The 26,681-nt window shown below is 38.4% G+C and overlaps 1 protein-coding gene across 1 annotated transcript in view; it reads left to right on the top strand.

Moving 5' to 3' along the window:
• The window catches only part of LOC140236053 (calcium-independent protein kinase C-like), a 134,243-nt gene that overhangs the window by 32,971 nt on the left and 74,591 nt on the right, over positions 1-26,681 (top strand). The window contains exon 2 of the mRNA XM_072316030.1: positions 13,916-13,976. Coding sequence (XP_072172131.1) covers positions 13,916-13,976 — 61 coding nt within the window. The remainder of the gene's footprint in view (positions 1-13,915; positions 13,977-26,681) is intronic.

Genomic DNA, 26,681 nt, shown 5'->3' with positions numbered 1-26,681 from the left:
TCCGTCCGTCCTTCCGTCCGTCCGTCCGTCCGTCCGTCCGTCCTTCCGTCCGTCCGTCCGTCCTTCCGTCCGTCCGTAATGAATTTTGTGGACAAGGTAACTATCGAAACCTGTTGAGGTATCCTAATGAAACTTGGCATGTATGTGTATTAGGGGGTGAAGTTGTGCCTATCAACTTTTGGGTGCACATGCTCAAGGTCAAAGGTCAAAAGGTCAAGGTCAAATACATAAAATTTCACTATTTCCACCATATCTATTGAATGCCTGAAGATATTTTCTTGAAACTTAGTGTATACATGTATTACCCAATTAAGATTCTCTGGTGAAAGTTTGGGTCATGAGGTCAAAGGTCAAAGGTCAAAAGGTCAGGGTCAAATACATAAAATTTCACTATTTCCACCATATCTATTGAATGCCTGAAGATATTTTCTTGAAACTTAGTGTATACATGTATTACCCAATTAAGATTCTCTGGTGAAAGTTTGGGTCATGAGGTCAAAGGTCAAAGGTCAAAAGGTCAGGGTCAAATACATAAAATTTCACTATTTCCACCATATCTATTGAATGCCTGAAGATATTTTCTTGAAACTTAGTGTATACATGTATTACCCAATTAAGATTCTCTGGTGAAAGTTTGGGTCATGAGGTCAAAGGTCAAAAGGTCAAGTAAAAATATTAAAACTTCTTTTTTTTCTCCGTACCTTGGAAAATTGTTCAAGGTATCTTAATGGAACATAGTATATACATGTACTGACTGGAAGTGATTATCTAGAGAATGTAGGGTTCATGGGGTCAAAGGTCAGGGGTCAAAGGTCAAGTGCAAGACTTCAAAATTTTACTATTACCCTCATATTTATGCAATGCCAGCAGGGTTATTTTTTTACACTTGGTGTATGCGTGTGTAGCCTAATAGAAATTCTCTGGAAAGTTTTTTTTTTTCTCTTTTTGCCTCAAAGGTCAAAAGGTCAAAGATCAAGTGAAAGTGCTGAACTAACTTTTTCCTCCATATCTCGGAAGTGGCTCAAGTTACCTTGAAACTTAGTACATATTATGCATGTTCTACCTGAAAGTAATTATCTTATGAATTTTAGGGTCAAGGGCCAGATGAAAATGGTAACAATTTACTATTCAATTCAGAAATTTCACTTTTTCTCCACACCTGTACCTTGAAAATTACTCAATGCCTAAATGTATGAATGGGTCAAAGTCAAGTTAAAGTCCTTAAATCCCTAGATACATGCTCTCTTATTCATCCAATTAAACCTACGTCAAGGAAGGTGAACATTCAACACATTTGTGACAAACTTGTCATTCCAATATTTTGCCAATTTTGTGAAAATGTAATCACACAGTGTCCACATGTACTATCTAGACCTATTGGGAAAATCATGCATTATGGCGGAGGCATACCAGTCGCCAAAGCGACATTTCTAGTCATACTGTAAAACCAGAAATAAAAATAAAAATACACGCAAAAGTTCTTGAGTGCACTATGCATGCCGTGCATGACAACGTTTTGGCAATTCTTTAAAATTTCGTGTCGTGTAAGAGGCCATTGGCTCCAATTCTTGAAAATTTCATGCTGCAAATATTTCTGGTCTTACAGTACGCAGTGTTCTTTTTCCATGCCCAGTACCGAGGCACATGCTGATACAGCGCTATCCATGCCGTTGATATGCGCGCACAGGAGCTGATGCTCGATGGGGTTCATGTTTTTCTGTTTTAGAATATGATTTTAGTTGAACTTTGTCATCGGCTGGTCTGAAATATACATATTGGTGGTGAAAATTAATTGCCGTCAACAAACAGAACTCTCCCTCGTTCAGTTTCTGAGAGTTCTGCAGGTAAAAGCAACATGGAAGGTTGGTGTGAAAGGGTTATATGATGGATTCTAGTTTCCTTAGAGACTCCCAAACAAACTTTGGGCATGGACAGGATACAGCTTAAATCGCGGAATCATGAATTCTTATCAGGAAAATTCATGTGCTCTCGGTAGCTGAGCAGGCGCGATCAGTCATCAATTGACCTTTGAGCTTGCCGGCGTCACGTACCGTAGTAGTAGGTTGAGAAAGTGCTGCGCTCAGACGGCAGCATAGGACATCAAAACACTTCATATTCATGGCAGGGAAACGAAGCCATTATGTGTCCAAAGTATGGGAAGATTCGTCTTTTCATTTCAGCATCGCTTGGGGGGAAAATGCTTAACAAAAGGTCGAGTCACAGTGGTGGTTTATACTCTCTCGGTAAACAACAGAGAATCCAACCTTTAGTGAGATTCTTCACAGTGAGTCATGATATTGTGTCAATATTCCAGACCAATTTTTACTAAATATTACGAGCTCTCTGTTGCATACATTGTATCTTTGTGGCTTAAAAGCACACACCCAGCTTTAATATGTCATGTGGTTTGTGTACTGGAAAATATGCAGTTGCACAATTTTTAACTCTTTTGTACACACATACCAAAGAATGAAGGTGAAAATACACATTTAAGATGACTCAAATATACAGAGTAAAAACAACAACAACAACATTAAAATCACTAAGAATATAACTTAAGGAATTCAAAATGTCACATGTCCAAGAGCAGCATATCAGTCTGAGTATATAACATATATATATATATATATATATATATATATACACCTTCTGGTAATGATGCCCTGTGTCCCATTTGCTGCACTCAAATCCTCACAAAATATCTGAGAACTTCCCACATCAATTCAAGAGAAAGGAAATGTGTAATTTGGCTCAAATTGTTTGCGACAATATGGCAGTGACATAGTAACTCTTAAAAGTTCAGGATGGAGCAGTATTTCGAATTATGTAAAAAGAATGAATTTATGATAAATCATAGTGTACATATGCTGACCCAACGGGAGAGTGCAGTGTCTACACACTATTTTGACACATCATTATTTCATGGAAAAATGTTAAACATTTATTAGCATGATTTTACTTTTTGCTTTTGTATGACTGAACTAAAAGCTTTACCTCTCCATTTGCTTGATGTTATCATTCTTATCAAAGTCATTTTGGAGTGGAAATGGACTTCTCCTTTGAGAATAATAGGGAGGTTTAGATTTTCGACGCCGCCGTTTTAAGACGACAGTTGCTTTGACCGTTCTCCTCACTTCCTGCGTCGTGTTGCAAAGTAGCTTTAGATTACGCGAGGAAGCAACCTGTAGAAAGTCAAATGGCCCTCCCATATGATCAGTGCATCAAATAACTCTCTGCATCATGAATTAAGCAGACTCAAAAATAGCCCAGAATGCTAGTGAAAACTCAGAGGACGCGAAATATAAATTGTAGATAGATGTTGAAAAGCGATTTTGCGCATGCGCAGAGCAGGTTTTTTTTTTCTTCCTTTGAACATTTGCATCGCAAAATGTAAAGCTCCCTTTTATAGATACCCCTTTCAAGCTCAGCAAATTTCACCTGAGATTTCTCGGGAACTCGAGGACACTGCGGCATGAAAGGCATCATGGGCAAACTCCCGCGTAAAATGCTTGGTGACTTTTCAGAAATCGTACCCTGGAACTGTCCCTGGTAAACTTACGGGTGTCACTGTGAACTCTTGGTTGATATTGTAGCAAGAAAGGCACTGCGGGTATGCACCAGATTGCACTTCCCGGTATTTGAATTGTAAAACTGCCTAGCTTGAAAGAGGGGAAAACCCCTTTCACACCATCCCCCCCCCCCCCCCCCCCCCCGTCTCCTCAGTCATTTCACTCCTTGCAGTATCCTATTCCAAACTTTCACTCAAGGTTGGCAGCCCTGTTTAAAGGGAAGGGGAGGAATCAAAGTCAGTGAACACAAGGGAAGACACATTGTGTATTTGTTTGTTTGTTTGTTTTTGGAAGGGGGGTTCCTGGCTTTAAAGGGTGTGTACAATTCTGGTGGAGGTGAGGATTTAGCTTTTAACGTTTTGCGAGATATTCAGAAACCACTCTATGAGTTATGAAAGAGCATGCAGTTTTTAGGGGTATCAAAAGTTTATTCGATGAAAATCGGTTTTGAAATGGCCGAGATATCCAAAAACAAGATGAAACAAAGAGATCCAAATAAAGTTGTGGCATGTCGCCTTTTATTATTAGCACTTTTTTTTGATATCTCAGCCATTTGAAAACCAATTTTCATCAAATAAACGTTGAATCCTTCTTAAAATTACATGCTCTTTCATATTTCATAAGAGGCTTTTCATTATCTCACTTAGGAATGTTCAAAACATGAATCCCCACCTCAACCAGTACTGTACAGTCCCTCTAACTCTCTTTCCTTTTTAGACAGTGTAGACGAGTGTGAAAGAGACTACTATGCTCGAGTGAGATGCGTGTGAATTCCTTGTGGGGAAGGACTTGCCTGACCGTGGCCAGTTTGATGATGAAAAGTGGCAAATTAGGATCATGTTTCTAAACCCTCCCACTGTAGTAATTTGGCTAAATGGGCAAGTCTAGCTATTACAGGCCATGGCAAGGCTCTGGAGGTAGATGCCCTCTGTCCCAGCCCTGCCAGAACCACTGGCACCTCACATCACCACTTGCTTGATGAATTCCCTGTTAAAGTGGGGGCATCTCTCATACCTTTGGGCGTATAAATTGTAGGTAATGGGAACAGTGTTTCGCTTACAAATTATATGCATTCGTAATATTGCTATGGCACATCTATATATGGTTCTGGGCATGAGGCTAGCAAATCCTGTCTAATACAGATGTCACAGATGAACAGATCTTTAATAAAAAGGGCGGGCTGTAAGCCTGACCATGATTTATATCACATGTCGAAACAGTTGCTTACTATTTATCGATGTAAGGGTAGGTTTATACACTTGTAAAATTTAACTGCAGTGTCACAGAATTCTGTGGCAGTACATGTATATTGTGCTGCTTGTTGCACACCGGTTCATGCAGAAGTATTCTGTTATCACATTGTCATCTAATCTTACATGTTTTCTTGATCAAGGCATGACGGCACACTTTTATCCGTGAGGAACAACCAGCAACCAGTGCTATATTCACCAGCCAAGTGATATTTTTTGAAATGGCTATTCTATGAAGGGATCTAGAGAATAATAAAGATGACATTGTATAGATTATAGCAGGGGTCAACTTTAGCGATAGCCTGGTAGCTCGGTGGCCCAGTGGTCTGAGTCCACTGAAAATTGATGATGTCTACCAAATTTACACAAGGTTCTTCTTTTGTAGCCTGAGTGAGCAACTGAGGTTAAAAATGGATTATTATGTTTCCTTTTATATGAGGCCACTACATTTCTTCATTGGGTCACAACAATTTTAAAATATGAATATTTTAGTGGCCTGAACAGACCACCAGAGAAATAAAATTGTTGAGCCCTGCATTGTAAATGAAAACCAGTTTGCATGTTTGTGATGCCCGTGCACCCCACAGATAATATTCTTAGCTTTCTCGGAATCGTCAAGTGCATTTGTGCCTGTAGAGTAACACTAAGTCCTGGTAGTCCTTCATGATCCGCCTGCAGCATGTAGCCGTTTGGAAGGTCATAAATTCACTGCATATGGCTTTATTTCCTCGCTGTGGACGGGAAGAGTGATGGCAGCACGTAATTTAGGATTGAATCCGTGTGCAGCTGGCTTGTTGTGGCGTGTCAGCGACTGCGGTTGCGGCTGCGGCTGCGACTGCAGCAGGCCTTGATGGCAAAATGTGCAAACGTTCCTTGTCCCCGAATGATCGCTCTATTTTGATTGACCTATATCCTGTCGGTGATATCCAAAGCTTCAGCAGTTGAGCTGCTGGAAAGGTATGGACCAGGGTCCCATTTCATAAAAAGTTGATACGATAGCAACTCTTGCTGAAATAGCAGTTGTCATTCATATTAATGACAAGAGTCCAGCTTCCTGATTGGCAGTCGCTATTGGAAGTTTCCATTTTTTGCCTGTGTGGACGTAAAAATCCCACTAAATAACACAGTCAGCATTGCGGTCCAAATCCTAAGAAATCTCGCGATTATTTTGGAATTATTGCAACAATTTGAAAAATAGCACAATAATTCATATCGCGGTGAGTTTGTGAAAGCTGCAGCAAAAAAAAAAAAAAAATAATACAATAAATAAAAATCTCAAGATTTTTTTGTCCTGTCATTCAAAACACATCACGACAACACACAAACACATGAACAAGGGGCACCATTGCGATGGACAAGGGGCACCATTCCAATAGATTTTGGGCATGTGCAGTTTGGTTGACAAATTATTGCGATTGGCAATTAATTGGATATTTCTGTCTGAGTGGCGCAAAAAATCTCGGCAATTAGATCGCAGTCGTTATCCTGCAGTTTTGTCTGTGCGTATGAGACTAGTGTGTGGAATCAAATGAGAATGGTAATTTAACCATGTCAGTGCCAAACATGTTTTTTCCTGAATGAGGACTAATTTGAGAACTGGAGCTCACCATTAAAAATTGTGATGACTATGTTTCACTAATTCTCTTCATTTTCACCTTGAAAAGCCAGTATTGGGTTAGTTTTGATAGATCTAGAAGGCTGAGTGGCATATTAGCCTGCCCACTCCTCCCTCAGAATCTCTCTCTTCTTTTTTTTTTTAAATTGGATCAGACGTCAGCTGAATTGCAGTAAAAGTACTAATGGAATGAGGCTCATTTGCTAAGTCTTTCCATGAACACAACATGTTTTAGGCATAAAGATGATGAATTTATGTGCAATTTGTTGGTAATAGTGAGGTAGAAATGGGTCTGTAAATGTCGGACCAGAGTCGGGGTTGAAGCGAGTGAAATATCATGGAGTTTCCTCCAGTGTTGCATCCCCAAACTACACACAGTTGTCTAGATATAACAAGTGATGCATGCTTTTTCAAGCATTTCCATTCTTTGTTCACTGCTTTTTGTTGTTGTTGTTTTTTTCCGCCCATTTGGCGCAAATGTCTAGAAAGTAATTGTCACTGAATAGAGTTAACACCTAATATCCCCAGTCCGTTATGTCTCCCTGTTGTCTTGCTGCTAGACTGAGGGTGTGCTTATCTAAAAATCTTCTGAGGCAGAAATCTGAATCGAAATGCAGTTGAGGCAATTTTGGGCAATAGATAAATGCAACTGTGTTTACCTGTTATGCATTTACAAATGCCAATTCAAAATGCCATTCAGAGCATGATTTGAAAGGCGTTTGAGACCACTATCGCCTTTCTGCAAGTAGATAATCGCAAAGCTTTTTTTTTTGAAATGTGCTTATATGTCTGAGCTGCCAAGGTCACTTTCCAGTATACATACTGTCAATAAAAACAAAACAAAACAAAAACAAAACACGCCCCTCATTTGACCTCTACTTCCCAAGTCGGAAGGGTGCAAAGCAACTGCGCAGTGACAACACTCAAATCATGATTACGTGATGTCTAGATGAAAGTGGCACCATGTTCATAAATGCCATTCGAAAAGCGTTTTGAGACGTGATTCTCTCTCTCGAGTTAGATTGCTAAGTCGTGCTAAGTAGACTTGTTAATCTACAACTACAAGTATGTCAAGTTTGGATGAATAACTGAATGCTGATCCAAGTTAGGTGCCTGGGCGTACAAAGGGTTAATTGAATAACAAATTAAACCCTTTTTTTTATTTTAATTTTTGTTCCCAAGTTTCAAACGTGGAGATGATTGATCTCACCAAGTAATATGAAAAGCATCTTTTAACCGTGGCAGAGTAGATTCAATTACATGTATGTGTAAGATACAAGTGTATATTCAATGCGCTGTATGTGTAGAAGTAGCAATGTCATTGGTACTGGCCATCACAGAATTTGTCATCATTTCTCCTAGAAGAAGCTAGTGTGTGTTTTTGTGGGGATGGGGGGAGGGGTGAGAACATACACATTTGTGTTAATCATTACAAATGTCAACCAATGTCATCCTAGAAGTCCTTGGTGTGCAGGCGTACTCTATATACCGACTATCCTTGATGTTAACTCTACAGCCCCCATATTGTTGTCATCGGTTGTTGAAGGATACATCATGGTACAAAGCAAATAAATTATCTTCTGTGTGTGACTATGTGGTAATACTGTATGTTGTTTTCAGTAGTAACAGCTATTGTTTGCCGTAAATAATTTTGAATTCCCATATGAATATGTGATAAACAGTTATTAGCTTTGAAATTATGGCTTCTGTGGCAAGCGCTTTATGATACTCAATAGACCAGCTATTGATAAAGTGTAAAGTAGATGCGTTTCTTTGCTATAAAGGCTGTTCGTGACATCCGGAAAGCTTGCGTGAGGTTGCCTGCCATATGAACTAATTGTGCATGCAGATAGATCCCAAGTTTTGACATTTTTGTTCGTCTGCAGAGGTTGTTAGCCTGGTGAATGAGTTGTGTTCATTTATTATACAATCTGTACCTCTTACCCAATAATGTAATGCTTGCTAGAGGTTAGTTGTGGACTTCATTGTTATAGAGACTCTGACAAGCAAGCTTCAAGTATTCACAGCATGAAAGGAGATGTGACATGTAATAATTAAAAAGACCATTGTCAGACAGGGCTCAAGCCAATGCATAGATTGAACGATGCCCTTTCGATACTAATTGCTGGCAATGTCCCCAGAAATAGCTGTTGAAGTCGATTAATACCTGGAGAGGTTCAACAGTGGGTGGGCAATGATACGTAACAAAATTATAGTAAATGATGTGCGAATAGTGTATGTTATGATAATTTATCATTTTTATGGTAGGATGTGTTTTGATATGATATGATAAATGTAATGTGATACCTGCTATGGTATTGTATGACATTGTATTGATTGTATTGCATTGTCATTGAATTGATCTATTATTACCTCCGCCAAGGGAGGAGGTTATGTTTTCCTTCATTACCGTTGGTTTGTTCCTTCGTTTGTTAGTTTGTACGTGTACAAAGTAACTCAAAAAGTAGTTAACGGATTGGGATGAAACTTGCAGGAAAGGTTGAAAATGACACAAGTAACAAATGATTAACTTTTGGTAGTGATCCGAGAATTTGGGGGGAATTTATGAAGGATTTTTGATATTTTGGCAGGTAGGGTCAGTGAACCTGGGAGTTCAGGCTGCGCGTATTTGAGGTTCGCATGCGCGCACTAAAGTGCGTGCTCCACTTTCTGCCAGGGCGAGGCGCGCCGCGCAGCTGAGGGTTTGTGACGTAACAAAGGCTTCTATATTTGGAAATAGGGCGATTTTTCCGCATGCATACCAGCGACCTATGGGTGGAAATCACTGATATCTATGGAAGAGCCCAAAGAGCATTCCACAGTGGTGGAGAGGAGAAAAATCTCTTTGGGAAGAGCAAGAACATCGGTGGAAAGTATAGCTGCTTGGCGGAGGTCTGCACTCTCAGAGTATTTATCTAGTTAGGATAGGTCTAGCAGTATCCAGTACCATTTGGATCACTAGTTTTCTTGATGAATTTTCCTTATCCTTATCAAAAATATGATGTTGCCAGTTCAAGTTCAAGTTCAAGTGCAAATTTATTTCATATTTCCATTTTCTCAATGATGACATTACAAAATTATTGACAAAACAAGAGTACAAAATATATACAATCATGTCTTTTGATTGTAGAAGAAAAAGAAAATATACTTGACACAAATGTACATGGTCACATCGTATGAAAATGTCACTAGTAAGTATAAGAAATATGATGGGGCCTACATAAAAGCTTTAAAGCTTGTAAAACTGTAGGTTCCCGAGTTCATAGGCATATAATTTTACACGGAGAACGGATTTGTTTGTCTTGACCAACTAAAATTACACCAGTACAAAAAAATCGATGAGTAATAAACTAATGAACCACATAGATATTGCACAAACCAGACTGCATACAAATCTCGCAGTGTTTGAATAACAAAAATGCTATATTATAAGATGTATCAGTACCATGAAATCACTTGAATAACTTGGTGCTGAGGACAAGGACAAAAGACTGGGAGCATAAAAAGGTTGCTAAAGGCTTGGTAGTGTGTATCCACTAAGTAATAACTGTTTTAATTTGCGTTTGAAGGTGAATAAGGATAAGGAAGAAGTGATATCTAGAGGGAGATCATTCCAATATCTGGGTCCAGTAAATATAATTGTCTTCTTTGCAAAAATAGTGCGAGTACAGGGAAGGTGATAGGCGTCACTCTGGCGAGTGGGATGACAGTGGATGGAATGATTCCTTTTGAACATGTGGATAAAAACAGATGGTAATTCATTAGTTGTTAGTTTATACATAAAAATTCCGAGATTATAAGAAAATAAGTCTGAAATTTTCAGAATTCTGTTTTGATGGAAAAAACAATTGGTATGGGCAAAAATATCCGGCGTGGTTTATGATTCTTATTGCACGCTTTTGAATACGGAGAAGGGGATCTAGTAATCAGTGAATTGCATTTCCCCACGCCAAAATTCCATAATTGAAGTGTGGAGATATTAAACAAGAATATATACTCTGCAAAATATGAACAGGAAAGAAATGTTTGAGTTTATTCAAAATGCCAATATTTCTAGACAAAATTTTACTTACAAAATTAACATGAGTTTTCCAGGATAATTCTTGGTCAATCCAAAGCCCTAAAAACTTTGTGTTATTAACCTGCTGTTGTTGTTGCAGTACAGTGACTGTTGCAGTACTGTTGTTGCTGTACAGTGACTGCTGTTGCCAAGATAGAAACAGGACTGTTGTTGCAGTACAGTGACTGCTGTTGCCAAGCTATGAGGAGTTAGGATGACCAATTTTTTTCTTCATGATTCTGCAAGCTGGCATATTCCCCTACCCACCGTTAACCCGTTAAAGACTGGTCTACAAAGCATATTCAGGCCGGTGTCTGGGAAATGTATGTTGTAGCAAAATCAGCCCGTCCTCAATGAGTTAAAGATGGCAAGAATTTTGTGGGACGAGTTTGCATGTTCTTTCAGTTATAGGCATGACTCAGCTGAAATACATAGCCATTATTTGGAGCCAAGCAAGTCGGCAGCGATCATTCTACTGATTTCTTTCTCATTTTAGTTTTGCTCATCAGAATAAAAAAATAAACATTTGTAGCAATCTTTTGAAAGAACAAGAAATGTCCCACTCCTGTTTATATATTGTTCAACAGGATGCAGCATAATTCCAATTATCTATAATGGTTATGATTTTGATTTTGGACATTGATGTGGAATCTACTATAAAAAAAACTGAAAAATGAAAAACAATGTTAAGGCTGGTCTAGATTCGAAAGTTGAGCACTGTACTGTATATTTATGACAGAACCACAAATTGAAATGTATGCAGGCTGTCCCTGGTTTTTAACCCTACCCTGAGAAGTGGGACACTGCACTGTGCATGGGTCCAACATGATAGTCAAGTAGTCAATGCTCCATGTGTGCGGAGGGAGGGGCTGCGTAATGCGGACATTCGAGGGTTCGCCGCCAGCTTCTCTGGAAACAGGATGGCTGCCTGTCACATGAAATCAGTCCCAGGGATGCACCGATGTAAACGCTCCGTCGAGATTATTGACCAGATATATTGATTTTCATCAGATTCTCATTTCAGCGTCTGCCTGTGAGTCTCTGCAGTGACCTCACCTCGTGTAACATACAAATTATGAAACAGACTGTGCACGCTGTGTATTTTTGCTGGCATAATATTTCACATATCATGACTAGAAAGATGATTATTGCAAGGAAGTCACCTTCACATTTTAGAACCACAGCGAAAGAATGAAATATGTGTGTTATCCTTTTTCAGGAGAACGACACACATTGTACAATTGTACATTGTATTTTGATACTAGAGGCAAAATTTTTTGCAAGTTGTCAATTTCTCACTGTATATTAGTCAACACATAAAATTTGCAGAAATTTAAAGACTGTAAAATATACATGTATAGCACATAAAATGCATTTCTTGGTAATTTGGCAATTTTGAGACTTTCACACTCACATTCAGAATGCACAGGAATGACAAATCAAAATTGTCAAAGTTCACTTGAATGTAGTGTTAATGTACTGTACAAGTTGAAAATTTGCTTTTGAGTCATTTTTTTTTTTTGTTTTTGCATTCTTGAGTAAAATGAATTTTTATTTGTCTCTTGCATGGTGTAAAGTCGTGTAAATAAAAGACTGCGGACAAAGAATCCATTTTTTTTTTTATTCATTTTGGTATCATACAAAGCAAATGGCAAAAAAGTTTTGTTTTTCGTATTTGGATACCGTGCAGTATTTCACATTTTCAGTATTCATCATGTGCAAAATAGGTAAGGAACTAAGTACAAGTGTAGCGAAGAATAGTTTTTGTTTGTCTTTTGTTTTGTGTTTTTACTTACGACTGAGTTCCTTCGAACAGTTTCATTGGTAGTGAGAGATTCTGTAAATTTCTTTGCCGGTACGCCGCTGTGCATAACAAGTGTGCTACTAATAGACCTCGTCTTTATTCAAAACTTCAATTTTGTGTGATAACAGGCGCGTACTAATCCCCTGGGTGGTGTAATGCTATCATATGATCTGGAGCAAGAAAAACAAGCAGAAAAGAGCAAAGACAATACCAAAAGGGATTTGCGTAACATGCTTAAATCATGCATCATCAATCACAGTAACATTTTAGTGACACGAGGAAGCAAGAATATGTATGAGTTGAGTCAATATTGTACAGCAACATTTTGTGATATATTTTGTGCATTTTTAAGGCATTTTCAGATGACATATTTTAATTGACGAGAGTATGCTGTTTGGTTTTAGATACTATCTACTTTTGAATACCATATCAAGTATTTAAAATAGAAATATTAAAGAGATCATATAGTTTTGGGTGAGACCTAACTTCAAGTTTCTAACATTTCATGGCGAGATAATGAGAAACCTCAGTTTGATGAAAATTTGTTTGGAAATGGCGTAGATATTCAAACAGAGCAATCTGAATAAAAGTTGGGACCCATCTTTTATTACCATTGCTTTGTGTTACTCTGTTTTTGGATATCTCGGCCATTCCAAAACCGATTTTCATCAAATAAACTTTGAATTCCTCTTAGAATGGTATCCTCTGTACTATTTCATAACTTGTTTCTTGGTATCTCACAAAAAGTTGAAAGCCCAATCCTCATCTCTATCAATACTATACTATCCCTTTAAAAGTATGGTAAACTTGTAATTTAATTTGTAATTTGCCCTCTCTGTGCATATTCTCTGGCTCTCTCATTCCAGTGCCACAAACTTTTCATTTCTTTTCAAGCTAATGCGAGATGACAAATGTCTTTTGTTGCAATAAAGTCATGTAATGAACTTATTTTTGTAAAGGGCAACAAATATAGCAATTCCAAGTTCTGTGTATTATCTGCAATTCAAAAAAAAAATCATGTATGTCATTGCTCACAACCAAGTTGTGGTCACAATCCTCATTTCATTGTCACTCCATAATCTCTCTTAATGACCTGGTTGTGTGGGGGATTCACAGGTGGTGTGATTCATTCGCTGCCCACTGGGGTACATTCAAAAACCAAGAATATAGCACCAGTCCGCGAATACTGTGCATCGTAGCGTATGCTCATCCGTATTGGTGGATTCCAGTCGAGATTCTCCGCCTGTGAATACTTACAGAGAGATTAGTGATAAAGCTGTACGCAGTTTGTTATATGGGTACTCTCGAATATATATCCGAGTTGGGCCAGCTTTCCCACGCCATGCTATCCCCACGTGCTACCGGGTCTTTAACTTTTCCATTTGGCAGAGCAAAGTTACCCTTCCACAAATATCTCAGTGACTAATCATCCTTTGCTATCACAACAGTCAGACAGAGGGCGTGTTTGTCGCCAACGACTTTACCCCCTCCCCTATGCTGTTATACCCCCATCCTCCCCCCTCCCCCGTGATGCGACAATCTTGTGAACGTTTGCCCCAGTTGCGGCGGCAGGTTCTGACGATGTCTATCTTTGATTTCTTCCTGTTGCCACCCTAGATTGACCTGGAACCAGCAGGGAAGGTGCACGTTGTCATCGAACTTCAGGGATCCTCAGAAGGTGAGACTTGAGTAGTTAGCATGTTCTTGAGAGGGGGTGGGGTGGGATGGCAGAAATGAATGGAATGATGGTATTAGGGTGGGGAGGAAAAAGATACAGGGTTGTAGATGTATTTGTACTGAAGATGTTTTCCCTGAAGTATAGACCAATCCGACCTGGCACCAAAATCTGCCATTACTGCGGTGTCCCATGCGTGCATGCACATGCAAATGCATGATGCATCATGTGTTCAGCATTATGCATCCGGACACCACAGTAATGGAGGATTTTCTGCCAGGTCTGATTGGTCTGTAAAGTAAGCAGTCTTTATTCTTTTCATTATCTCGCAGCTGATTTGTCATTCGAATGTATGATTTGGGATGACCGTATTAGTGTGATATAATCATGTGGTGCATTAGCAGAGATGGTATCTTTTTGTTCACAGGTTGATTACAATGATATTGTAGTTTATTGATGGATTGATTTATCAGGTTATTGAGTAATTGATCTGTCAGTTTGATCAATAGGGAAATTGATTGATTGCCAGTGATATTGAACAGTTGATCAATCCTTGACTGTAACTTGATGGACTAGTAGACTGACTGACTGACTGCTTGATTGGTTGATTGATTGATTGGTAGATTTACATGGTAGACGGGTGACCAAATGAATGAATGGATGGTACTAATAATTTTTGACTGGTTGGTGTGTAGGTTGCTTGATTATTGGCTGATTGATGTAAAGGTGATTCATATATAATACTGTATGGATGGATGTATGAACAGGTTTGCTGAGGTCTGACATCAACAATTCATCAACTTTATAAATCTGTAACAAATACATCTCGGGATGTCCATGATCTCCGTGATTCCTGGTTCATATATTATAAGTTTTTAGATAGAGAGAAGGCGGTATAGAAGGTAGAGGAGTATATGCAAAGCAGCTAAAATGAAATTCAGCATGAATAAACTGTTGCTAGTTAGTGGCTGGCTGGTTCATTAATTGATTGATTGATTGATTGATTGACTGATTGACAGATTGATTTCATGAGGACAACTTGCTCAGTTTATTAGCCACTGTGATTGATTGTGTTGAGGTTGCTGATTAGTAAGTGGTCAATTTTTTGATTGATCGATCGGTTGACTGATAGTTGATTGATGGGCCTATATGGATCTTGAAAGCAAGTAATCAATTCTTTCCCAAATCTTCCTACAAAATATGATTGAACTCCCTAGAAAATGGGGGGGAGGCAGATTAGAAGGGAGGAAGAAACTTGCAGGAGATCATTTATGTATGTATGTATGAATGTATGGATGGATGAATTAATTATTGATCAGCTAATTTGGTGATTGCTCTCATGACCATTGGCTTGCAGATAACATATTGACTGAGGTCTCATTAATCAACAAGGTTTTTTTTTTTTGGTTCATTTCAATCAATAGGTTAACAGACTAATCAATTACTCTAGGGCTCTTTAATTGATTGATTAATTGATTGATTAATTGATCGATCGATTGATTGATTGATTGATTGATTGATCGATCGATCGATTGATTGATTGATTGATTGATTGATTGATTGATTGATTGATTGATTATTTGTAATTGTTTAATTGGTATATTATTCAATGGCTCAAGGGCCAACTGGGGATGAATGAGTTTGTCTTTTTTTTTTTACAGTAGCTGATTATTTGATTGTTGCAGGGCTTCTTGATGGACTTATTATATTATTTAGAATTTATCGATCGATCATTGATAAACTAATCTATTGCTTGATGATTGATCAAGTGATTGACTTGTTAATTAATTTTCTGCTTCCATTCACTTGATGATTTACCCATTGCGTGAGAGGTCTTGGTTGACTGATCAGTTGATTGGTACTAGATGCTAATGAATTGATTGATTTATTGATTGCATGGGTAATTGATCAATTTCGTTGTAAGTCAATAGCTCTACCATTGTTGAATCCTCTCATAAGTGTTGTTTTTCATTTTTTGTTTTTTTGGTTTTCTCAACTGTCAGTGATATCTTTGACACATGAGATGGGGATGATTGAAGGGTTTTTGAAAGAAAGCGGGGATGGTGGCGTTATTGCAGGAAGAACACACGGGGCAGCTTAGGTGTAATCTGGTGTGTATGATATGTTTACATGCTTCTGAGACATCACCATCACTCCTGGAAGTATCCCGGGGGATTGGGATCGATTTTGGCGGCGGATTTGGCCGGGTGATCCGAATGCGCGGACGAAAATGGATGGTGTTACGGGCGGGATGGACGAGATGACTGGGGGATAGATAGATGGACGTGGAAGGGGGTCAGACTGGCTGGGATCAAAGGCTGTGGGTGTAAGTGCATCTGTGGATGGATGGAATTTAGTGTTGATGGATGGCCTGATGAATAGATAGGTGTCAACTGTTCAAAAGTGGTGGCACAGGAGGGGTAGGGAGGGGGGGGGGGGCAGGGGAATGGATGGGGGAAGGGAAAAGAGAAGAAGAGAATGACCAAGCCCCTTTCTCTTTGTTGTTGTTGTTTAATGGATGAAAGACTGATTACATGATGGAAATCAATAAAGGATTGGGTACATACATTGATATTATGTATTTACAAATGATGCAATGTGTTGCCCCTGATTTTAAACAATTGCAACTTACAGAAAATGCACATGCATAGTGACAAATCAGCTATTGGTAATCAAGTGTTTATAGGCGTATACATCTCAGCCATTGCTGTGTTAAAAACAATTAAGGAAATCGATCATTTAGGTTTCTTCCAATTAAGTGCAGTGAAGTTAACATTTTTTTTGTAATGAAATTTGAATATATTTTATGTTGATATAAAAGGCTAGGATTAGAGCATGTAGAGAAAGAAGAGTACAGTCATAATGTAATGACTGTAGGCTGTCTTCCAGACTTTGGGCTTTTTTTCTCATTTTTCTACCTACATGCTGCAATAATGGTGCTTGCATAAAATCTCAGGGAAAGTCATTCTCTCTATATAATCTCTCTCCCTCTATAATGGAGACACTGATGTAGGAATAGTGTCAACACATGACTGACGTAAGTTTTTGTTGGATAGGTTTAAAGATGAAGGAAATGCCACTCACAGACTTTATGGAAAACTGAAACGAAGGCTAAGTTGAAATCTTTCGGTGGAGACCAGTGAGAAGAACGTCCTCCAAGTAGGAAGGTCATGTGTGACTTTGAATGATTACTTATCTCTTACAGTGGTTTGTACAGTCTAAATTTGTATGTATCGATTTGATGGAAGTGCACCCTTTTACCTTGAAAGATTAGAGAGCATGGTCATCGATCAAACCAGCCATGGATTATGGAGTTCCAAATGTCAAGAGACATGAAAACATTCATTGTAAGTGAAATGGGACCTGTGTGGTATAGTGGTTATGGCTCTGGACTCAAAACCTCCTAAGTCCAAATCCTACCCTGTGCGTACATCCTTGGACAAGATACTTTTTATGCATAATGTCTTGAGCAATCCTGTATAATTACGGGTACAGTCTGTAAATGGCAGGATAATGAAGATATATGTGTGCTTCTAGAGCGCTTTGCTGTTGCATATCTTTTTTTTATATTCATATCTTTTACCATATGGACTTGATGATGGATTGTTTCTGTCTATTATGATGATTAAGTAATGAGTGTTAGCCTGGTTATATGAATTTTGAAAAAAAACCCAAAAAACTTATGGATCTTTTCTCATATGCAAATAACAAACAAACAAACAAACATTATCCACTTGATGCCATATTAAAACAGAGAGAGATGTTACAGTTAGGTGACAAATAAAAATTAACGTAACCTCAACCCCATGGAAATGTATGTCTGATATGCACACATCTTTAACCCGTTGAGGACGAGTCCCGAGTATACTCGGGCAGGTGTGTATGGGAAATGCGTGTTGTAGCAAAATCAAACCGTCCTCAACGGGTTAACATGATTTGTAGATTTGAAAGTTTTAGACTACATTTGGAAGCCCTCTGTGTATTTTAATACATTTTTTTTCCACCTATCTATGGCATATGTTTGGCATCAGAGCTGTTCATGTCAACTCGCCCTGTTCAAACTTCCTCTCAGTCTTGCTCAACGATATCCTGATGGCCAATTTTTTATGTCAACCATGAAATTTTGGAGAGGTTTCGCAATCAGCTTTGTCCTTTGCAATTGAGTGGAGTGAATTGTATCGTGTTAATATTAAAGGACCTCCCATCAGGATAATCACTGTTTTTAGCAATAGTATTGTTGTTGTTATTATCATTAAGTATACAGTATGATTATTGTTATTGTTATTACCGTCATCAGCAGTATTGTTATCATTTATATTATTATCATTGTTATTATTTTTAGTATTAGCTCTATTATTGTTATTATCATCATGCAGATATAGTTGCTCTGCCTGGTACAGCTGTATTCTACAATAGCATTCATGAAGTACAGGGATAATGTGACGTGTGCAACATCGCAACTGAGATGTGTTGTCAACATTATCTAAAATCAGTCAGGTGACTTTGCAGATCGGGAATTAAAGTAGAAATTTTAGTGGACAGTGGGAAGTGATGTTCCTGAGCTGCCATTTACAGAAATGTGCTTTACAACAAGTTTTAGGGTTTGATAGGAGATACCCAGTCCTGCCTTTGGTATCTCCTCCAATTTGGCCAAAGAAAAATGAAAAAAAAAAGGAAAGAAAAGAAAAAAAAGAATGATTGTTTTCTCCACACACTGAGTCACAGCAGTACAAGAATTATTTTCCCCAAACACTTTTGTATCTGAAGGCATAAGATTTAGAGGCAGGTTATGTTTGCTTGCCAGTAAAAACCCACTCCAAAAGAAAGAGGCAGACTCATGAGTTCTAGCTCATGTTCCTGGAGGCTTCTTACTGTAAATACATCTTGTATGTAATCATGTTTCTTATATGCGATGTGTTCCATGTCTCGTGTGGAGTTTCAAGCTGTTCACCTCTTCATTTGGTGTTTAAGAGGGTTTGTTCATGAACCTCTTCATTTGGTGTTAAAGAGGTAAAACCTTTCAACTGGAAGACTCTTCCTGACCGCAAATTTGATAAGAGAAATACATTTTTGGGAGAAAAGTGATGCGGGGATGCTTTCAGACTTAAAATGCCCAACAATTTGATCAGCCTGAAATGTGTTTTAGACACATTTACAAACAAATTCATCAGCAAGTCTGAAACCACTCTTCCATCTCATGATGACGAAGAGGAGTAGGAGGGAGGCAAGGAGGGAGGAAGCAGCTATGTTGTGTTGCCTTCTCCTCTGAGCACACATTAATCTCTGCTCTGGATGGTCTCGCTGAGAGCTAAACACTCCATGCTGCCAACTCCGTCTTTCACTGATGTTTTAGCTCGCAGTCCCCCTCCCCCCCCCCCCTTTGGAATTTCTACATCTATTTTAATGTATGTATTCTAGTTGAGAAGAGGAGTCAACAGTACGTCTAAACTCTTGAGATATCTAGTAAGCTTTATGTAGCCTCCAAAGTTACAAATTGGTCCTCATGTGATTTGCAGTTTATGCGGTGTCAGAATTCAAGTGTGAAGTTGTTTTGGTTAGATTCTTTTTCATGGGTTGTGACTGTGCAAAGTGTAGCTACAAGCCTGAAGTGCATTAAAGTTTAACTTAAATGGTATAATTTTTTTTTTTTTTTTGAGTGCACTCTTGGGTGTCTCTAAAAATAGCGTTCAGAACTTATGTATAAATCAATTCATTACAAGATTTTATTTGTGAGTGGTTATAATGTATAAAACATCTTCTTTTAATGCCAAAATGTGGATAGGATGACCTACCTATATCTGATGCTGTCATGACTAAAAACAAGACCAGCATGTTTCATAGCATCAGAAATTTGTCAGGAGGTGTGAAATCGTTAATTCAGGCCGTGTAAGTGAAAAAAGAGAGGTGATACTTTGCTCAAAATCACATGATAAGAGGCATGTGATAATTTCAATGGTAGCACTTTAAGGGCTCAAGTGCTTTCATGTTATTCACTGTACGCGCAATTCTAAAATTTTGTGATAGAATATCTTTTTTCTGCAGTATTGTGTCCTTTAACACTATCATGAGCAATTGTATCTTCATTAACAGGAAATTGCCTAAGATCCCCAGGGGAAAATTTAGAGAACATTTTTTTTTTTTTCTTTTGGTTGCGGCATAGTCGAAAAGGTTTTTGTGGTACAAGTTGATAAGTGCCCTGTAGGAGCTAATCTTTTCTTGTTCAAAAAGAGATTTTATTTGAGGAAACGGTTCGAAGAGGGGTTGACATTATTCACTCAGCTGTAGGGAAGGCCTTCATTTTGATTGGCTTAGATCCCATCCATAGCCTTGGTTCCAGTCGTCCACTGGATGCTCTTCATTGACTCTGGGGACAATGAACCACCATTCAGGAGGGCATCCCGTGATGTTGATCAGGAGGTAGAACGAAAGATAAAAAATGTCTTGATGGCATTGAGGAGAGGCTACGGCGGAGGCGGCTCCACGTGTGAGTGACCTACTTCATCAGCCGGGCCAAGCGGCCGACTTCCCTTTCCTCATGCACAGCTCACACTGGCATGACTCTACAAAGCAAACACCAACACTGCCATCTAGTTTCTGAGATGTTGGTCAGTCACCCCCCCCCCCCCTCCTCCCCCTTGTCCTGTAATTGCAGGGGATGGCTAAAGAATAGATAGGAATGAGATGACAGTTAGTACATGTGATGGATGTGCCATTGCATACTGTCTGTGGTATGTTTGATTTAATTAATTCAAATGTGCACACTTCTGTTTTTCTCCTCTAATATGCCTTATCAGGTGATGTTGTGATGCAGTCTGTTATCATTTTGTAGAAATCTCTTTCTCAACGTAGTGAATTACTAGCTCCTTAACTACTGAAAATGCCATTGGGTTAAACAAAAAAGTGTAGAAGTTTGAACATTCCCATATGGGTGAAAGTGGTCAGCACAGTATCATACTCAAGCTATTCTTGCAATATCAGACAACTTTACTTGTTGTTTTAGAAAGTGCAGCATGAATTTTTAAAGAGACAAATATATGAAAAAAAAATATATAGGCCTATATATTAAAATATATATATAGTGGAAAGTACATTCTTTCATTTGTAAATTCTACCATTCAAGTTTGTATCCATGATACGTGCAACCAGTACAGAGAGTAGATCACATTTGCTTGATTTTTTTTTTTTTTGGGGGGGGGGGGGGTGGGGGTATCTTAAACAAAATGTGACTCATATTCAGCTTCCCAGGGAAACTCCAGATTTCCTTGCCGATGAGACCTTCAGGAAATACACAGAATAGGTGATTAGTTCTTGATTTATGGTTCTTGCACTGCTTTGTTTTTGCTGTCGGAACTATGTACGGCGCATATAACTACTCACTGCACCTTGGGAGCCATGTTGAAATCATGCTAACTCAAGATAATTACTGGTAACATCTGATTTTTCTCTATTAAGGCAAATTCATTCACATAAATAGGAATGCTACTGTATCATTTCAAACAGTCTTAACCCCTTGAGGATGAGCTGAGTTTGCTATAACATGCATTTCCGATGGGCACCTGCTCGAGTATACTCGGGAATAGTCTTCTACATTTTAGGCATGCCAGCTTGCTGCTGTATCATAGCTCCATTTTGAATCTTTCATGAACCCCCCCCCCCCCCCTCTTACGCATATTTCATGTTCCACTATCTGCTGCCGTTTCTTCTGGAACTCTTTTACCCCTTACCCCCTCCCTCCTTGACGAGCCGTCGCCATCCCCTGTGGACCTCGGGCGCGGTGGTGCTCGGGGGAGACACATTTGTTAAATACTGCAATCTCGAAATTCGGAGTGACAATGAATGTTACCGCCACGGTCTGCCCGCCAATTACGCGGATTAGCCGCAGCTTTGTTGCCATGGCCGCATAACCAACGATTTGCTCAAGTTCGGTGGGGGCTATATTTAGTTTGCCCACATTGGATCTGGGGACAGGTGCGTCTGATTTATGTAGGCCTTTCTCTCTTCCTTTCTCTCTCTCTCTCTCTCTGTCTGTTTTTCTCTTTTTCTTTCCTTCTCTCTCTTTCTTTCTTTCTCTCTCTCTCTGTTGTAATAAGTTTACACCACTTCCCTCTGAGGCAGGGAAGTGTGTCCCTGGCATGGCCCTAGAATGAGCCATTCTCATTCCCTGGATCTTCGGGAGCTAGAATGTGGATTACAAAGCAAATTGTGCCCTTAAAACTACCCTTTCCTTTCTCTACCCCCCCCCCCCCCTTCCCCTCCTCTCTTTTTAGTTCAACTCATTATACCTGAAGTCCTCATTACCCTGTGGATCAATTGAAGAGTTTGCTTGCAAAAACAGATAAGTCCATATTTGTCAAATGGAGATATTTGCGATTAAAGGTCAAGAAAAATAAGGAGAATAATAAGAAAATTATTGCTTCTTTTGACCATAACTTCAAAAATGTACCTTTATATGTAGTGACCAATATATCATTTAAAAGGTATTACTTTGTACTTTATGACGGAGACCGTACTTCAAAAATCTTCAAAAATGGACTTATCGGTTTTTGCAAACAAACTCTTCAAATTCTTTCAGTTGCTCGAAAGAGAAATTTTCTCGTGACATGAAACTAGCCCGAAAATATAAGTGTCCGAAATTTATCTTTTCTGTCTTATGTCATGTTATGTCATTAATCTTAAGGTATAGGCACATTGTAGGGGTATGACTGTATCCCACAAATAAAAAAAAAACAACAACAACACACAGGGATGGATCCAGGAATTCCGTAAAGGGAGGGCACCTATGCAAAATTAAAGGGGGCACATGGTTCCCCCATTTTTCCTTTTTATTTCTTTTGTTTTAACAACAATTTAAAGGGATGGTGTGTGCCCGGTGCACCCCGCCTGGATCCGCCACTGACACAAAATTTATCTTACCTGGCTGAGCACGAAAAATCTTCATTGAAAAACATGTTGATCATGATGCTGTATAATGCTGAGTATAGAGATCACATCTCATGATGCTAATGCTGAATACAATTCCACATCAAGTTCAAGTCAACTCTTAAACATTTAATACCAGACAAACAGAATGATAGGAACTTCAAGCTTTATCCCGGTCAGACATAAGATAATCTAGCTGCAGAATATCAGATTTTTATGTTTTCATCCAGTTCATATCTCACAACTTTCCCAGTAGTTTTTTACCAAAATATCTAAATATTATGATTTTGAGATCTGTGATCGAGCAACGCTGCAACCTCTTTTTGCCTTAATCATGATCATTAGAAGGTTATTACAAGACCACAATGATAAATCCTGTTCTCTCATACTTCATGCCAAAAAGAAAAACAGACAAATAAACGAAACAAATAAGGAATATAATTTATTGAGGGTTTGGTGTACAGTCCATTGACACTTCTGAGCGATGACCCCCGCAAATTTGGGTATGTGGTTGCAACTAATATTAATGAGCAATTTGTGGAAACATGGGAAGCTTTGAAATTCCTCAGACTTTCCAGTTTATTGTGCAACCTCTTCCATTTCGTTCACCTGATTTTGCTCAAATTCATGAAAGCCAGCAGGAAATTAAAAGGATGTGGAAAAATGTATGTTTACGATAGAAATAGCAAATGAGAAGGGTTATGATGTGCCTACATATCATACAACAACTGACGGAAGCAGGGTCTCGTAAAGTATCAAGTAATTCAGGTTACCAAAACTCTTCTTAAATGCTTCATTTGACAAGACCACAGCACGTCTTGTTTTGGTGCTGCAAGCTTTATTGTATCTTTGTCATCCATTGATGGATGTAAAGATGTTTGGGTATGTGGTTATACGGTATTTCCTGCAGGTAATATTATATTTCCAAACAAAGACATTAAAAAAAAAGAAATGGGAAGGTCAAATTGCTTCCTATTGTGAAAGGTGAGAAGTGAACATCCTACCAGAATTTTTTTGCCAGTATTTTCTTGTGTCTAGCACCTTGAGCAGCTTTGAAAGACATGGGGTACACATCATATGTATGTGAAACACTGTCAAACTGTTCATTCATTAAAGGTACTGTTTACTGTTGGGAGCTGTGATTTAAACACTGTTTGAGTTATAACATATGATGCATATGTGTAGGTCAGTTGTGTCTCAAAACATCCTACTGTATAAAAGTTTTGCAATAAAGCCTAAATTATAGGGAGATATCACTCTTTTTCTCACTAAACCATAACTGTAGACAGTTTAGTCTAGAAATCTTATTGTAGCTATTGTTCACTTTTTTGTATATTTAACAATACTTAACATTTATTATACTGATTAACGTTTTGGTTGTTTCTGTCCCTAACTCACATTTCACTATTCTGAAGCACTAAAGCTGGGTTTTTGTTTCATCTGCAAATAATAAAAAATGCCTTTAAGCATACAACAACCACAAAATTAATTTGTTGTAATGGTCTGTGGATTTGTTGTTTGTCATTGTTTTCCTAAAATCATTACATAATCCTCCACATATCATCACTAGCCCTGTGTGTATGTTGTGTAATAATGCTGGTTTCATAAAGGAGCATGAAAAAATTGGTTCTGTGGTGAAATGTTAAACCCTGCACTACAAGGACAATATTACATCACCTGTTGGTATGATGAATTTTGAAAAAATATGATTTTTAAATATTTTTCTGTGAACAAATTCCAGATGAGATGCAAATCCCTCTTCCCTTGTTGCCAGTCTGATACCGTTCTTTGATGAAATATATACTTCCCCACCCCCAGACCCCATTGATGGTTTCAAATGGGTTTATATCCCATTTAACAAGCCATCAGTTGCTTATCAATGATACCCATTTGGCTAATTAACAAATTGAATCCCTTGTACCGTACAATGATGCCATTTGAATTGCCAGAAATGTGTTGAGTAGTTGCTGTATAATGTATCGCAATCTTGATAGTTGGCATAGTATACTTTATGATAATGATGATAATGATGATGATAACAATAATAATAATAATAATAGTAATAATAATAATAATAATAATAATAATAATAATAATAATAATAATAATAATGATAATGATAATGATAGTAATGATAATGATAATAATAAAAAGTAATATGAATATGAATGTCAATATGAATAAAAATAAGGTCTCCTTTATCCAGGGTAGCCTCTTCAGTGTCACCACTGTTCTACCAGAGGGCCCTGCCATTATTATTTCCTTAGTGTTGCCAGATACCCATTTGGACACCTGGGTCGAGAGGGACATTGTGCGTAAAAACATTTTGTTCAAGAACGTCAGCACTGGGCGGGAGTCGAACTGGCGTCCTCCGATTAGGAGTCTTAAATCCACTATGCCACATCGCTCCCATGATTTAATCTTTGTGATTGAAACTGCATTTTGTGGCACGCAACTTGTCACAAAAAGACATTTGAAAATAGACTGATGGTCTTCAGGAAGGTCCAAGCTTATGATTTATTTGCACAGCAATCAGAAGTATGTTTCTCCCCCGTAAAGTTTTGTATTACCTCCACCTCATGAATGATATAATTGGGACGTGTAGAATTATGCTGTAGTTTATTGTACATTCACATACTGTGGAATAATTACATGGTGCAGTCAAACAAGGTATCATGCAACCTGTCTCAACAAACGTCAGAAAACAAATGTTTGTCTCCCGTCCCCCAGTTCTTTAGTGAGTAATAACACCCGAACAGAACTTAAATGGAATCTTAAACTCATATTCCATATTGGTAACCACTGCTTGTGGGAGACAGTTTTACTGTATTCATGTCTCAATGGCCTTAAAACCATGTCGATTCGGGAAACATGTTTTTCCTAGCTTATGTTGCATGCCTACATTTGATTATGTATATATATTGTATATCCATCAATTTGCAAAGTCTCCTTATTGGATAAGCACTCTTCGGGATTATTTGTACATAACTTTGTTTACCAGGGTATTCAAAATTCTTGTTTACACACGTATGTAAACGCATTCGATAGAGTCGCACAAATATCGGCAGTTTCATGTATTTGTATTGAAACTTGTTATTCCATGCGAGCAGAGTTGCCAATATTTAGTTTGTGGTTCTGTATATTTTCTGTTGTCATACTCGATTCCAATTGGAAATAAATTGTGGTTGATGATGATTGTTTTCTTGATAGCCAACGATGGCAAACAAAATTCTTGAGGTTTTGACGCAATCCTGCACCAACATACACAATACCAACCAGTGTGACCTTGTTTACACTGGATATGAAGTGAATATTGACTAAATCTATCCATTATGATGAGTCAAATGGCCCTCAACAAGAGATGACCACAAGAATAATGCAATATTCGGGGCATAATTTGTGGAGTCATCCTCAGCACGCAGTAATTTGCTTAGAGTGGGCTAGCATGGACTGCTGTTCTTTTATACAGCCATTCTCATAGGCTGGAGCAGTTTTTCATGACTGAAAATGATAGCCTGCTTTCTCATCACCTCCCTTGTGCTCTTTCTCTCACACATACAAAGTACACATCCTCCTTCTCTGTCACACAGTGGGTGTTTTTAAAGGGACTGTACAGTACTGGTTGGGGTGGGGATTCATGTTTTGAACATTCTTAGGTGAGATAATGAGAAACCTCATATGAAATATGAAAGAGTATGTAATTTTAAGAAGGATTCAACGTTTATTTGATGAAAATTGGTTTTCAAATCGCTGAGATATCCAAAAGAGTGATAATAATAAAAGGCGACA

This window comes from Diadema setosum, chromosome 1 (assembly GCF_964275005.1).
Source record: "Diadema setosum chromosome 1, eeDiaSeto1, whole genome shotgun sequence".
NCBI lineage: Eukaryota > Metazoa > Echinodermata > Echinoidea > Diadematoida > Diadematidae > Diadema > Diadema setosum.
The sequence above is the reverse complement of the archived record's forward strand: the minus strand, read 5'-3'. Positions and strand labels throughout refer to the sequence as shown.